Source organism: Gouania willdenowi, chromosome 15 (assembly GCF_900634775.1).
Source record: "Gouania willdenowi chromosome 15, fGouWil2.1, whole genome shotgun sequence".
In the NCBI taxonomy this organism is placed as follows: Eukaryota; Metazoa; Chordata; class Actinopteri; order Blenniiformes; family Gobiesocidae; genus Gouania; species Gouania willdenowi.
Window position 1 is genome coordinate 4,063,032 of NC_041058.1, and position 13,264 is coordinate 4,076,295.

Here is a 13,264-nt window from a genome sequence, read left to right on the forward strand (position 1 = left end):
ATCTTTTCCCTAAAACAGCACCAAACCAAACAACAGGCTGCATCAAAGCTCTTCCCTTTTTATCAAAGCTATGATGCAACATCTGCGTGTGAGTCAGATCAGGTCAGTCTAGTGTTTTTGCATGCTGAGAGTTCCTGTTCTAATCCCAGCCACGTTGAATGATGCCAGACTGAAAAATAGATAAAGACACTATTGGCTCACCACACCGATACAACCTGAACAAATAAAGAATAGTGTTTGAAACAAAGCTGTGAAAACACATTTAAATTGTCTTTGTTTGCTCGGTAATGAACTCGTAAATGTCACAATGATGGCGCTTTTTTCCCAAGGTCGCTCAAAGTCCACGAGGGGAGACGATAAAGAGTAAACACTAAACAGGGAGTGTAAACAGCCATAGGACGACCACCGTGCTGTCATGGAGGTTCAACAGATAACGATGCATGGCCCTCATCATTGAATTACCTCCCGCCAAGAAAACAATGCATCAGTTGCTCTCACAATGTAACTAAAATCGATGATTAAATATAGAAAAACAGCACAGATCTATTAGTTAGAATAGCATAGGTCAAAATCAGTTGAAGAATGGCTGGAGATGAAGGGGTTAAAAGTTGAAAAAGCTGAAATTTCCAATAGAAATTAATGTGAAAGAAAAAATTCAAAAGTCAAAAAGATTAAAAGTTACAAATTCTAAAAGTACAAGCATAAATCTGCAAATTTAATTCTGAAATACACACACACACACGCCGCCCTGTGCTGCGTGACAAAGGCTCAATCCGCAGTCTCTCTTTTTTTTTTATCTCAAATTGTTGAAATACAGTAACTCATTCTTTTCTAATCAAAATCCTGCAATAATCCATAAAATAATCCATAACATTTCCCTCCAAAAAAATGAACAAATGGGTCAGAAATGTACAGTGAAGAGCCAGCAGAGACTGCATATTGTTGGTTCCTTCCATAATTATTATTTATGCATGGAGGTGAAAACCCGGGCTTATTAATGTTTAAGTCAAAAATCTGTGGCCCACTTGAGATCAAACTACTCCGTATTTGGCCCATGAATTAAAATGATTATGACTGATGGAAATTACACAATTCCCTTCTTAAAGGGGACATATCATGGTTTTAAATCCTTCCTTTTTAAATATAAATCATACAGTTGTGGTCTATATAAAGCAGAACTGCAATGCTTGGGTCTGAATTCCTCATTATTATAGCTCCACCCCTTTTCTACCCCTATTCTGATGTGCTTCTGAGAGCAACTCGTTTTGGTGCGGTCTCTTTAAATGCAAATGATGCACTCCATACCCCGCCCCCTCTTCAGGTGACACTCGGTTCAACTCCACCCTGCTCGGCAATTTTTGTAGTTTGATAGAAGAGATACGGCTATGTAGCGGCGCAGAAAAGGTTTATTCACACGTTATTTACACAATGTCAACAACAGAAGACTCGTCCATCTAGCCTTACATGTTCCAGCCAGAGTCTGACCCAGTGGAGCGAGATGAAAATGAAGATGATGAACCTGCAGAACCCTAACAAGTGAGCTAACACAAGCACCGAGCTAACGCTAGCGCCAAGCTAACGTCACGAAATGCATTTTAATACAGTCTTTTCAAAGACAAAAACGGCAAAATGAAATGACTAATGAAAACTTTAGACTTAAATTAAATCACGTAGGCCATATCATCAAGGATCTAAAACGAGCACACAGCGCTAACATATTAAGTCTGAAGACGGTGCAACTGCTAATGCTAACAAAACAATGACAGGGACGTCTTATCATCACACTTTTTAGCGTTATTTACAGCTTACCGAAGTGCTCTGTTCATCGTCTCCAAAGATAGAAGGAATTGAACCCTCAATCAGACAAAGTCTTTCGGCAAATCCTTCTTTATACTGGTGGAGGTTGCAGAAGCAGTCATCATTGAAGTGCTTCGTGCACACAAAAATGACCTTACCCACAGATGTGGGTACATTTCCGTGAAAAATAAAACTCAACCAGGCACTTTGAAAAGGTTCTGATGATGGGAAACGGTGTAATGAAGCGTGTGGGTTACTACATCCAACAACCAAACATTTTGATTTCTCCTCTCGTAACTTCGGCATCCTTGAGCTTGGACTACAAAATAAAAGCGAGAAATAAAAATGGCGGATTGCTCGAAGTGTTGGGCCTGGAGTTGATGTACTAATTTGGCAGTTCCGCTGCAAATACTGTGATGTAATAGTTCAAAAAACGTAATAGAGAATAGAAAAATCGAAACAGATTGAAAAATATGAGCAAAACAGAATATAAAGATATCTACGGAGCACCTGAAGAGACTAATTAGATTTTTTCTGTACTTTTAAACACTCTAAATATACAACAAAATGCATTTAAGGGCTAAAAAAGTGGATTTAGCATGATATGTCCCCTTTAAAGTGGGAATTATAAAAGTATAAAATATTGAAGTGCCAACATAATGCATTTGCAAATGAGTGGTCATTTAGGTCAGGGGTTCTCAACTGGTCTCAACCTGGGACCCACCCTCATTAAATCGTGACCCACTTTTTTTATTAATTAGAATTCTACCAACCAAATTAGGTTTTTCACAAATTGCTGTTGAAAAAAAACCATATTTAATCCTTTTGAAAACATAAATCTATAAATTTTCCTGTGCAACATGCATTTCACAGCATGCCTGTTAAAAAGAAGTCCAACATGAGAGACGTTAAGTATTTATTTATTGTTGACCAGCTGTCCGGGACCCACCCAGTACAGGTCCGCAACCCACTTTCGGGTCCCGACCCACCAGTTGAGAAAAGCTGATTTAGGTGATCCTAACCTTTCAAACACGTTAATTTGGATCTTTTGCCTTAAAATAAGCAAATGCATGTTTCTCAGATTGTGACATCTTGACTGTCTGTGAGCAGGAGGCCGAGCAGGGAAGTAGATTAGGCCGTGTGTGTGTGCGTGTGCATGTGCGTGTGCGTGTGTGTGAACTCGTGACTCCATCTGATAAAACGCTGAGCTTTCAGTGAGGTGGAAACATTTAACAGGGCTTTGAATGTCACCTTGAAAGTGAAGTAGTTTTTACATAATTACAGGATTCATTCACTGAATCCACAAAGGCACTGATTAAAAATACAAAAGGTGAATATTTAACTACATACAAAGCTAACAACGCTGCATTCAAAAACACAGCACAAAAGGAAACTAATTCATTTAGCAAAAATGTGCAAAAAGAAGAAAACCACATTTTCCGGCCATAAAATATATTAATATTTAATAGATTTTTGACAAAGAATACAAGACTATATTCTTAATTGGGTCTTAATTTCTCAGCCGTGTGGTTAAATCCTGGTCTTAGTGTGTGGAGTTCCCATGTTCTCCCTCAGTATTCAGTTGTTTGCTCTAAAACAAACTGTAAATCCTATTGGTTTCAATTGGTGTATATTAACTATTATTTTATAAAGTAAAAAAAAGGATAAAACATATTTTTAAACTTAGTTTAATTGTTAAAAAATTCCAAAAAATGTAAACAAATTAAAGGATGCTTTAAAAATCAAATAAAGTATGGTAGGTTTACAAATTAGGTTCTAATAAGCTACTTAGGGTATTCAGTTAATATCATTGTGCGTATTAATCTTATTTCTATAGGCTCTTAAGTGCATCGCCTTCAATGTTTTGAAAACTGGATCACTAAGTCAGATTTATAAAAAAGGTGATATTTGGTAAATGCTGAGAAAAGTGAAGACTATGACTGACCTGAAACAATATTTTAGTCTTTTTGTTACACTTGATAAAGTCTTACAAGTGACTTTTTATATTTTTTTATACATATTGATTTCAGTCAGTAACCATTTGCAGGTTGTTTATGATTCATTCAAATAATTTATTTGAAATACAAGCAAATATATATATATATATATATATATATATATTTTTTTTTTTTTTTATTACATTCTAAATGTTATATAATACTATAAAGTGTAAGCATTTTATATTGATCCACTTCAAGTGACTCATATTGAGAGATAATAATAAATTGGTCATATAGAATACATTCAAATTTGATTTAAACAGACAAAAAATGGGCTTTTTTGTGTGCCTTAAACTTTATTTTTTAGTCAGTATAATTTTTGGTAGCTTGGTGTGTTGAACTTATTTATAATTGATTTGATTTTCATTATTTAACATATTAACATTTATTTTGTTATCCAGACAGCTTTTAACTAACTTGTGATAAATGTGTGAAGGGAAAAGCTCATTGTTGGCTTATCAAAGGTCAGTATTATTGTTAACTGATCTGCTGGAAAAGCACATTCAGCAGATAAAGTTTATGTAACACCACACACACACACACACCACACACACACACACACACACACACACACACACACACACACACACACACACACACACACACACACACACACACACACACACACACACACACACACACACACACACACACACACACACACACACACACACACACACACACACACACACACACACACACACACACACACACACAAATAGCTGTAATCCTGAAACCATTATTACAGTGGTGTGACATTTCTGAACACACTGTTAGTACTTTGAATAATAGGAAACTGTAATTTGATTCTAATTCATGACGAGGAAGAGAAACTAAAAGATGCAACGTTGCGTTCAAGTGCTTTTCCGCCTGTTGGTTTTCTTTCTACTAACAAACCCCATGTGAACTGCTTTGTAGAGCTATAATACATTGAATTATGACAATCCTTGTTCTTTTAAGTACCACTAAAGAAAACTAAATAAATAAAAATAATAGTGTGTGTGGCTGTAATTTCACAAATATTATTATACTTCAAAATATCACTGTGTATTTTTAGAAAAACCTGAGTTTCTGTTTTATTCTCAATCATTGACATAAATTGGTGTAAAAATCTTCATCAATTATTAATTAAGTTCTTTAGTTTAATGTGACTGACTCAAATGTGGCTTTGTACCTTTGGACTCATTATCCTACACATCATTACTTTTTATTACTTTTGTCTATAAGGATAAAGAGCGTTAAGCATTTATAAATATGTCGATCTTTAATGAACCCAACGTGTTTACTTCCTGTTTGATGATTGAAGAAGTAAAAACTAAAATGTTTAATGAATAATCGGGGGCAAAATGAGCATTTTCAGGTTTTTAAAAAATAAAATGGTAATAAAACATAGGAGGTCTAAAATGGCGACACCAATAAGATCATTTACCTCACATAGATAAATATACACTTACACTTCACAAGTAATTATGCCACTTTATTGGATTTTCTATTGGTGTCATTTATTGTTGAAAAATGAAAAATGCTGAATAAATTACTCATTATCTTAAATATCGTAAATATATTCATAAATAATTCCACTTATCACCTGTAAGGTTGGACGTGTCCCTGATAACATTTTGTCAGATAAAGACAATGTGTCAGCCTCATAGATCAATAAAAAATAAAGATCGATGGATCGAAAAGTTGGTTTTGATCTCCACTAAACACTCTGTTTATGAGAAAAGTTTGGCGCATTGCATTGTGGGATGTGGAGTCCTGTAGACGGATACATGCAAGTGTTTTAACTTCATTCTTACTGTAATTTCTTGTGTTTGGTACCAAAAACTCTGCTCAAGTGACTTCTCAACACATTTCTGAGTTTTTCATCGACTAAAAGTTGCAGCAAAACAATAGTTGATGCTTGTTTAGGCCGAAATTTAATGTCTTATGAATTGAGGTGATATTAAACTGAACAGAAACGAAGTCAAACCATCACTGTCCTTTTTGTCTGGAGAAGAAACACAAGGAATCACAGTAAAAAAAACACTTCTATGCATCCGTTTACGGAACTCCACATACCACAACGCAATGCGCCAATTTTCCAAAAATGTAAATAAGATAAATACAAACTTAAATGTTTTACATATTTTTATTGGAGCAAATGATCCACAAGTTATTGATCTACAGGTGTGTTTCCATTACCCTTGGAAATGCGCAAAATCTAAATAGCACAATAAAAACTGGCAATGTAAACAAAACACCTGAATTTCGAAAAAAAAAAACGCTCAAATATCACTAAAACGTTTTTACGCATTCATGAGGAAGTATTTCAGATGTTGAAATGTGACGCAAAAACGCCATGGAAACACCTAGGTACGTCACAGATCGTGACGTCCCTGGTCACATGACCACTGCTCTCTGAGAAAACATGAGGCGGTACGTGTGGACAGAAGAAGAAACCGGGACATTTCTAAACATTATACTATAAAATTATTACTGCCACATTAGACGTGAAACAACAAAGAAATACAGTGTGTTACAAAGGAAGTTCTGCAGCGAAGTCTCACGGGATGAGATTTCACGGGAGTTACGAGGCGCCTCCCAAAACAATATTCAATGAAAACACGTTCAATGCGCAATTATACTTTGGCAACATTTAGAAATTTCGCTTTTATTTTGAGAAAGTGTGTAATGGAAACCCAGCTTACGAGGCCTACACTGTCTTTCTTAGATTAAAAAAGCAGTCTTAAACAATGTATAACATATAGAAAATGATTAAATCGCTGAAGATGTCTTCACAAATCCACTGAAACCATATTAATTAAGGAACTACCTGATCTGCTTCCATATGCAGTGCCTCCATTCCAAAGGGATCCCAGATCAAAGCAGAGCCGACTTCTCTTCCAGTTAAACTTTCCAAAGTGGCTGTAGCGTCTCCTTTCTGGTTCCCAGGAACCATGACTTTATGATGATTGTTTTTAAATTTAGACGATTGGAGGACCTTCATACACTTCCTGAAGGTTTCAGTGGAATGAGCAGCACAGACTTTGCTTTTTATGAAGACTCCAGCAGAACGTTAACTTTCACTTTCAAGCTTTTCTCATGATCCATCCATCCTACTCACACAACTAATATGGTTCACAGGTTAAAGTGTGATAGGGCAACAGATAGCTCACATCCTCTACATCACCAATGTGATCTTCTCTTATCAGCTTCCTGTCTCAGACTAGTTCCAATGATCAAAACCAACCAATACAAACACTCCTTTATCGCTTCTTAATTCCAGTAAAAGAAGATCATCATCACACTTGTCTATAAACGCCACAAGTTTATTTGCTTGATTTATATTTATATTGTTTTTATGTTACCTTGTTTTTTTATTGGGTGAAATTGCACTAATACATGTTTTTATGTTGTTACACTCTGAATCCACCCCTATTTAGGACAAATAAAGTTGATTGATTGATTGAAAGCTTCCCATGAAGAGGTAGATTATTGATCACAGGGTGACAGTTGAGCAGCTTTCAGATTCATCATGTAGCTCTATTAATCATTTAGCCTTTTTTATTATTTCAGCTAAAAATGAAAGACAAACAACCAGGTCAGTCATCAGTTATCACGGACACCAGTTTCACCCAAACATTAATAAATCATCAGACCACCAATGAAAACTATGGTCCTCCAATAATCTGAAAGATGTGTTTTTGTGCATTTTTCAAATACACATTTAAATTTCTAAACGCCTTGTCATATTTATTAACCTTGGGTAAAGTTGGAAGAATGCTTTGTTTTTTCTGAAAGAAGTGAAACTAAAAGGAACAAAGACAGAAGTTTATTATATATTTGAAAGAAGATCAGCATCTGAACACGTATACAAAACCATAATAAAACTATTTTGTTACTTCTTCCATTGTTCATATGTAGCAAGTGTCTTTAGTCTCTAAACTTTATTGTAAAATTGTAAAAAAAATTGAATAACAAAAATTGAAAGAAAGTTTCCGCTTTCTTTCGATGACACAAGCTCACACTGGCCAGGTTTACAGGACGTTTTTTAATTCATAATTTAAAAAGTATTCTGCTTTTTTTACATGGAAATAGTAATTCCAAATTGAGGTATACAAGGAAAACATGTTTATTCGCCTATATTTAATTCTGCTTTAGGTCTGGGAGTTGTGAAGGCTTCTGACTGGACAGGGGGCGAATGTGACGTATCGGAAAAAACACAAAACCTTTTCTTTTCGGCTACAATATAGACCACATAACAAGTACTATTTTCACTTTTTTTCCACAGTAGTTTTGAAGCTACAGCTCGACAAATTCGGAATTAAAGGTGAAGGAAAGCTCTCATGTAAACGTTGCCAGGAAAACACAGCCTTGCAGATTAAAAAACATAAAGTGTACGTACAGAATCTTCTGGAGGTCTTTGTATCTTGATCCACTCCACTGACGGTCCTTTCACCTGCAGGAATCTGTGGAAAAGGTTCGTGAAGCCCTCAAAGTCTTTCCTGGAAGCCTAAAAAAAACAAAACAAAAGAAACGCATTAGTTTCAGATCACTATATTGAACCAATCAAAACTCAAAAATAAAATGTAATACAGGGTTTTTCAACCTTGGGGTGAACCTGGAAATGCCTGAAATGTACAGTAATTGATAAAAAAAAAAATGTTTTAAATATTTTTCAAATAAAAACAACTTTAAACAACTACAGTATGTTATACTTTCACTTTCTCAAATATGAATATAGCTAAAATGACATGCAGTACAAAAATATCTGAGCTGGCGCATCATAATCTATATTTGTAACACTAAACACAGGATAACAAACATGATCACAGACTAATTCTAGAAGAAGAAAAAAGTCTTTGGGGTCGCCAGAAATTTACGATATAAAAACGGGGTCACGATTCAAAAAAAGGTCGAGAACCACTGATGTAATTATTAACCAATATTTATCGTACATCCATGTAAACGTCAAGTGCAAACCACAGCTTATGTTTTTATTACAGTGTTGTTTATTAAGCTACAATCACAGCTGACTGTGTTAAAGTCTCTCCTTTATCGCTTCATCTTTAATTATTACTGCTCACAGTGAAGCACAGGCTGCTGGTGAACTCTGGGTAATCACCTGAAATATCTAGTAATTGATTTTAAAATAAAAAATACTGATGAAAATTACATTTTTGTAATTTTTTTAAATTATTACTCTCTCAAATTATTTCTCAAAACTTCCTCAAATGTATTTCTAGAAAAAAAATACAGTATAAAAATGAAATGGTTAATTAAATAATAATATTAAATAAAAATTATATATTTTGTAATTTTTTCAAATTAAAACACCACACACTCTCAATCAACTGTATTCTATAATTTAATTTCCTCAAATAAAAATCTAGTAAAAAAACAGTATTAAAATTAAATAATTAAATAGTTAATTAAATATTTTTTTAAAGAATTACAACATTTTTATAATTTTTTTTTTTTTTTTTCAAATTAAAACACCACACACAATCTCAAGCAACTGTATTCAATATTTTCACTTCCTCAAATACAAATCTTGTTTACAAAAAATACATATATATATAATTTGGCAATTTGAAAAAAATGACAACCTGTATCTGGATTTGTTGACAAGATATGGAAAACTTTAGTTTTCGACACTTGACGCGACCTTGACCTTGACATTTTGTCTCCAAAAAAGGTCGACTGCACATCCTTGACATTGACCCTATGAGATGATGTACATGTCATTAGTGCTGCATTAATAGCCTAGGAGGAGTTCCAGGACAAGAACTACTACGATAAGTACTCGCACTATATCACAAACATGATAAAAAACAAATTAAGGGTGGGAACCACTGCCCTATGAGGTAGGGATGTATGTCATCACTTTAAACGTGTTGGTGGAGCTCGCCTTGGCACAATGCTACAGTACAGTATGTGTCACTGTTGTGTTGTTCCAGATGATGATGCTAAACCCTTCCAACCATATGCTCCAATAGACCCAGTACAGTACCTCTCTTTCAGGGCCGGGGCTGGTGGTTTCCAAGAGTTTCTCCAGCTCAGCGTGCATGGAGCTCTCCAGCTGCTGCCGCATCATTTCCTGGAACTCGGCCATCCCTTTGCTTGGCGTTCCTTTACTGAGACCCGGAGAAAGACCTGAAGAGACGATGGGAAAGGAACGTTTACAAACGTGAGCTCAGCCATGTTGCACATCCTCGGAAGGTTTCCAACACAAATCCAACCAGCTGTTGTAGCTGTAAAAGCAAACTGTAATCCTGCTTACGCAAGAGCACGTTGTTTCTTTATTTACTCATCACACTTCTTATCCCACCTCATTTTCCATCAAATAATTGCAACCATGTTCGAAATAAAACTACAAAAACTAAATCTGTAACCATACAGTATATAGAGGGAAATCCCAGGGAGACAATACCTCATTCATAATAAATTAAACTGTATTATTCATAAAAAAATGAATAGAACTTGTTCGACTATACATGCCACATAAGTCAAATGCTTTAGACATTGATTATCCCAATAATTTTTTTAAATGGTTTGGTCTACATAACAAAAACAGTCCTGCTATCTCAAGCAAGCGAGAATTCTCAGTATTTAAATAAATCTCAATAAAATCTAATTTAATACAGTAAACATATTCACGAATGGCAACAAGGATCTGACAAGATATTATAAAAAATACAAAAAAAAACACAAAAACTTTAAAGCTTTTATTTGAAGGTAATTTCATTCATGTGATGGGCCACATTGATCACAATGGGGGCCACAAAAATGTGATTGTCTGATACGAGGGCCACAATATAGGAATATTCATTATCTTTATTTTATTTATTTATTTCAAGTTATTTAATACAAACAGGAAATGCTTCAGTCGTACAGTATGTGCATATAGATTTGTGGCCTATATGGCTAATGACATGTTATGTATTAACATACGTATTGTAATAAATACACTGCTTGAATATCATCTCAGCATTAGCAAAAGGACCAATTTGAAGTTTAATGCAGGGAACAATAACAGGTTTAGTCTATTTTCGTTTGTTGTGCATATTTGTCTCTCATTTTGTGTTTTTATATTACTGTAGTCGTTATTTTTGCATATTTTTGGAGTCATTTTGTGTATTTCAGTTATCACTTTGAATATTGTATCTTATGAGTCATTTTTCGCATTTATGGAGTCATTTGTGTTCTTGTTTTGTTTATTTTTCTGTTCTTTTTTTAGCCATCTTCTGAGTTTTGGAGTAAATTTGTGTATTTTTTGTCATATTTTTGTGTAGTCTTTTGTAATTTAGCATGTTTTTTTTTTTTTTGACTAATTCTGTACTGCCATCTGTGCTTGTTTTTAAAAATAGGGACGTTTTCCCAGTGTAACTTCTAGTAATTTTGATTCTTTCCCTTTTTACAAATTCTGTACCTTACAAAACTTTACATTTTTAAAGCTTTTGCTCTGAGTTTCTGTCTGTAAATAATAATATAAATTCATTTTCTCTGCATAACCTGACAGAAAACATAATTTCACAGCGTCTATGACATGAACAGCAACACGTTTACCCATGTATTTTACTATAAGTGCCCAATATTACTGTGTAACTGCTTATTAAAAATGAAAGCTTCATGTCTTCATGTATTTGGATCAAAGCTTGTTTCTAATGGTTGATAGACTGTTATAAAAGGTGAGACTGTAAACAGTGTTAAATAATGGCTAAACGCTATAAGTTTAAAGCAAGCACGGAGTGCCCTTAAGCAAAGATAAGAGTGGTCAGTAATCTTTATTTGCATGTTACGCTAGTAAATTATTTGCACTGAGGAACCGCTCCCTATATCCTGTCATCACACGCTGTGGGGTCTCCAACGTGTATGTGTTGCTGAAACTATTAAATTCTACTTAAAATCTCTCTTTAAATTAAAAAAAAGGCCTCCGCATAATAGACACCGGCTTGTGCGACTGATAATAACCACTGAACAAATGAACAGTTCAAGTAGTGACTCCTCTGCTTTACTTCGGTAAAAGTAATGTCAGACCAGGTGTCAGACCTGTTTCTGTGAAATAACAATGAAACTAAACATAACAACCCTGGATCAATCTGTCACTGAGAATGTTCATGTACATACTATTACATTTAAATGTTCACCTCCACTACTCATCACTGCACTATTATCTTATTATTATTATCTTATCTTGTTATTGTTTTCTTGTTATATTATTTTAGTTAGTTTTGCACATATTAGTCTAACTACTGTTTATATTTTTCTAGTTGATTGTTATTATTTAATGTTTACATTATGAGAGAGAGCACAGTTCAAGTCAAATTCCTCGTGTGTATAACATTCATTACATAGCCAATAAAGTTGATTCTGATTCTTTATTCAGGAGATAACAAATAAAGAATTTTTACAGAGAAGCTTTAAATCATGTACCAAGAATACTTTGGTTTTATTTGGAAAATGTATTTTATATTGGTTAAAAATAAAAATAAAAAAAATAGAAAATGAATATATTAATTAAAATGTGGTTTAAAAAATGATTAATTAAATAAATAAATGGAAAAAATAAATAGATTAAACTGAATTGGTCTGCAGTTTTGAGAAATTTTAAAAAATTTAAAAAAGCAAATAAAGAATATAATTTAAAAAAAGGGACCAATCAGCTTCATAGCATTGCATGCTACATAAAAACTACAAAACTTTTTAAAAAATGTTTTAACCTTTTTACATGAATTTCATTGCTTGGACATTGCTCAAAAATCTTAAAGGTTAAAACAGTGGTTCCCAAACTTTTCTCAGTCCCGTACCCCATCAAACATTTAACCTGAAGCCATGTACCCCCTACTCCTGCTGCACACTTAAAAACATAATAATGTAATGTCATATACAATGTAGCCCTACAGTGATGTTTACTATCCTGTTGAGGAATAATATATAACAATCATAATAATTATATTATTTGTATTTCCTGAGGAAAATGCCAGTAAGGATGCAGATGCTGGCCTGCGTTACACTGCATTAGCTTATCATTGGCATTGGCTAGCATTAGCATTATCTAGCATTAGCATTAACCTTGCAATAGCAATAACCTAGCAATAGCATTAACCTAGGATCATCATTAACATTAGCATAGCATTGCCATTAACCTAACATTAATATTGGCCAGGTATTACCAGTTGCCTAGCAATAGCATTGGCCTAACAATAACCTAGCATTAGCCTAACATCATTATTAACATTAGCATAGCATTAACTAACATTAATATTGACACAGTATTAGCTCTAACATAGCATTATCATTAGCCTTGCAATAGCATTCACCTAGCATTAACCAGGGCTCAAAAACTGCGACCAAATTGTCGCATATGCGACAATTTTTTCAGTGTTTGCAAGTGAAAATTTCATCTGGTTGCATCTGTGCGAGTGCGTAGGATGACCTTATTTTGAAAATCCAAAAGGAGGAAACTTCCCCATCCTCTGAGT

The 13,264-nt window shown here is 34.2% G+C and overlaps 1 protein-coding gene across 3 annotated transcripts in view; it reads right to left on the reverse strand.

Moving 5' to 3' along the window:
- Positions 1 to 13,264, reverse strand: part of LOC114477216 (UTP--glucose-1-phosphate uridylyltransferase-like) — a 29,790-nt gene that overhangs the window by 14,748 nt on the left and 1,778 nt on the right. For all 3 annotated transcript variants that reach the window (XM_028469415.1, XM_028469416.1, XM_028469414.1), the window contains 2 exons: positions 9,793 to 9,935; positions 8,185 to 8,292 (listed from right to left, as the gene is read on the reverse strand). In XM_028469415.1, the coding sequence (XP_028325216.1) occupies positions 8,185 to 8,292; positions 9,793 to 9,894 (210 nt within the window). In that variant the 5' untranslated portion in view covers positions 9,895 to 9,935. The remainder of the gene's footprint in view (positions 1 to 8,184; positions 8,293 to 9,792; positions 9,936 to 13,264) is intronic.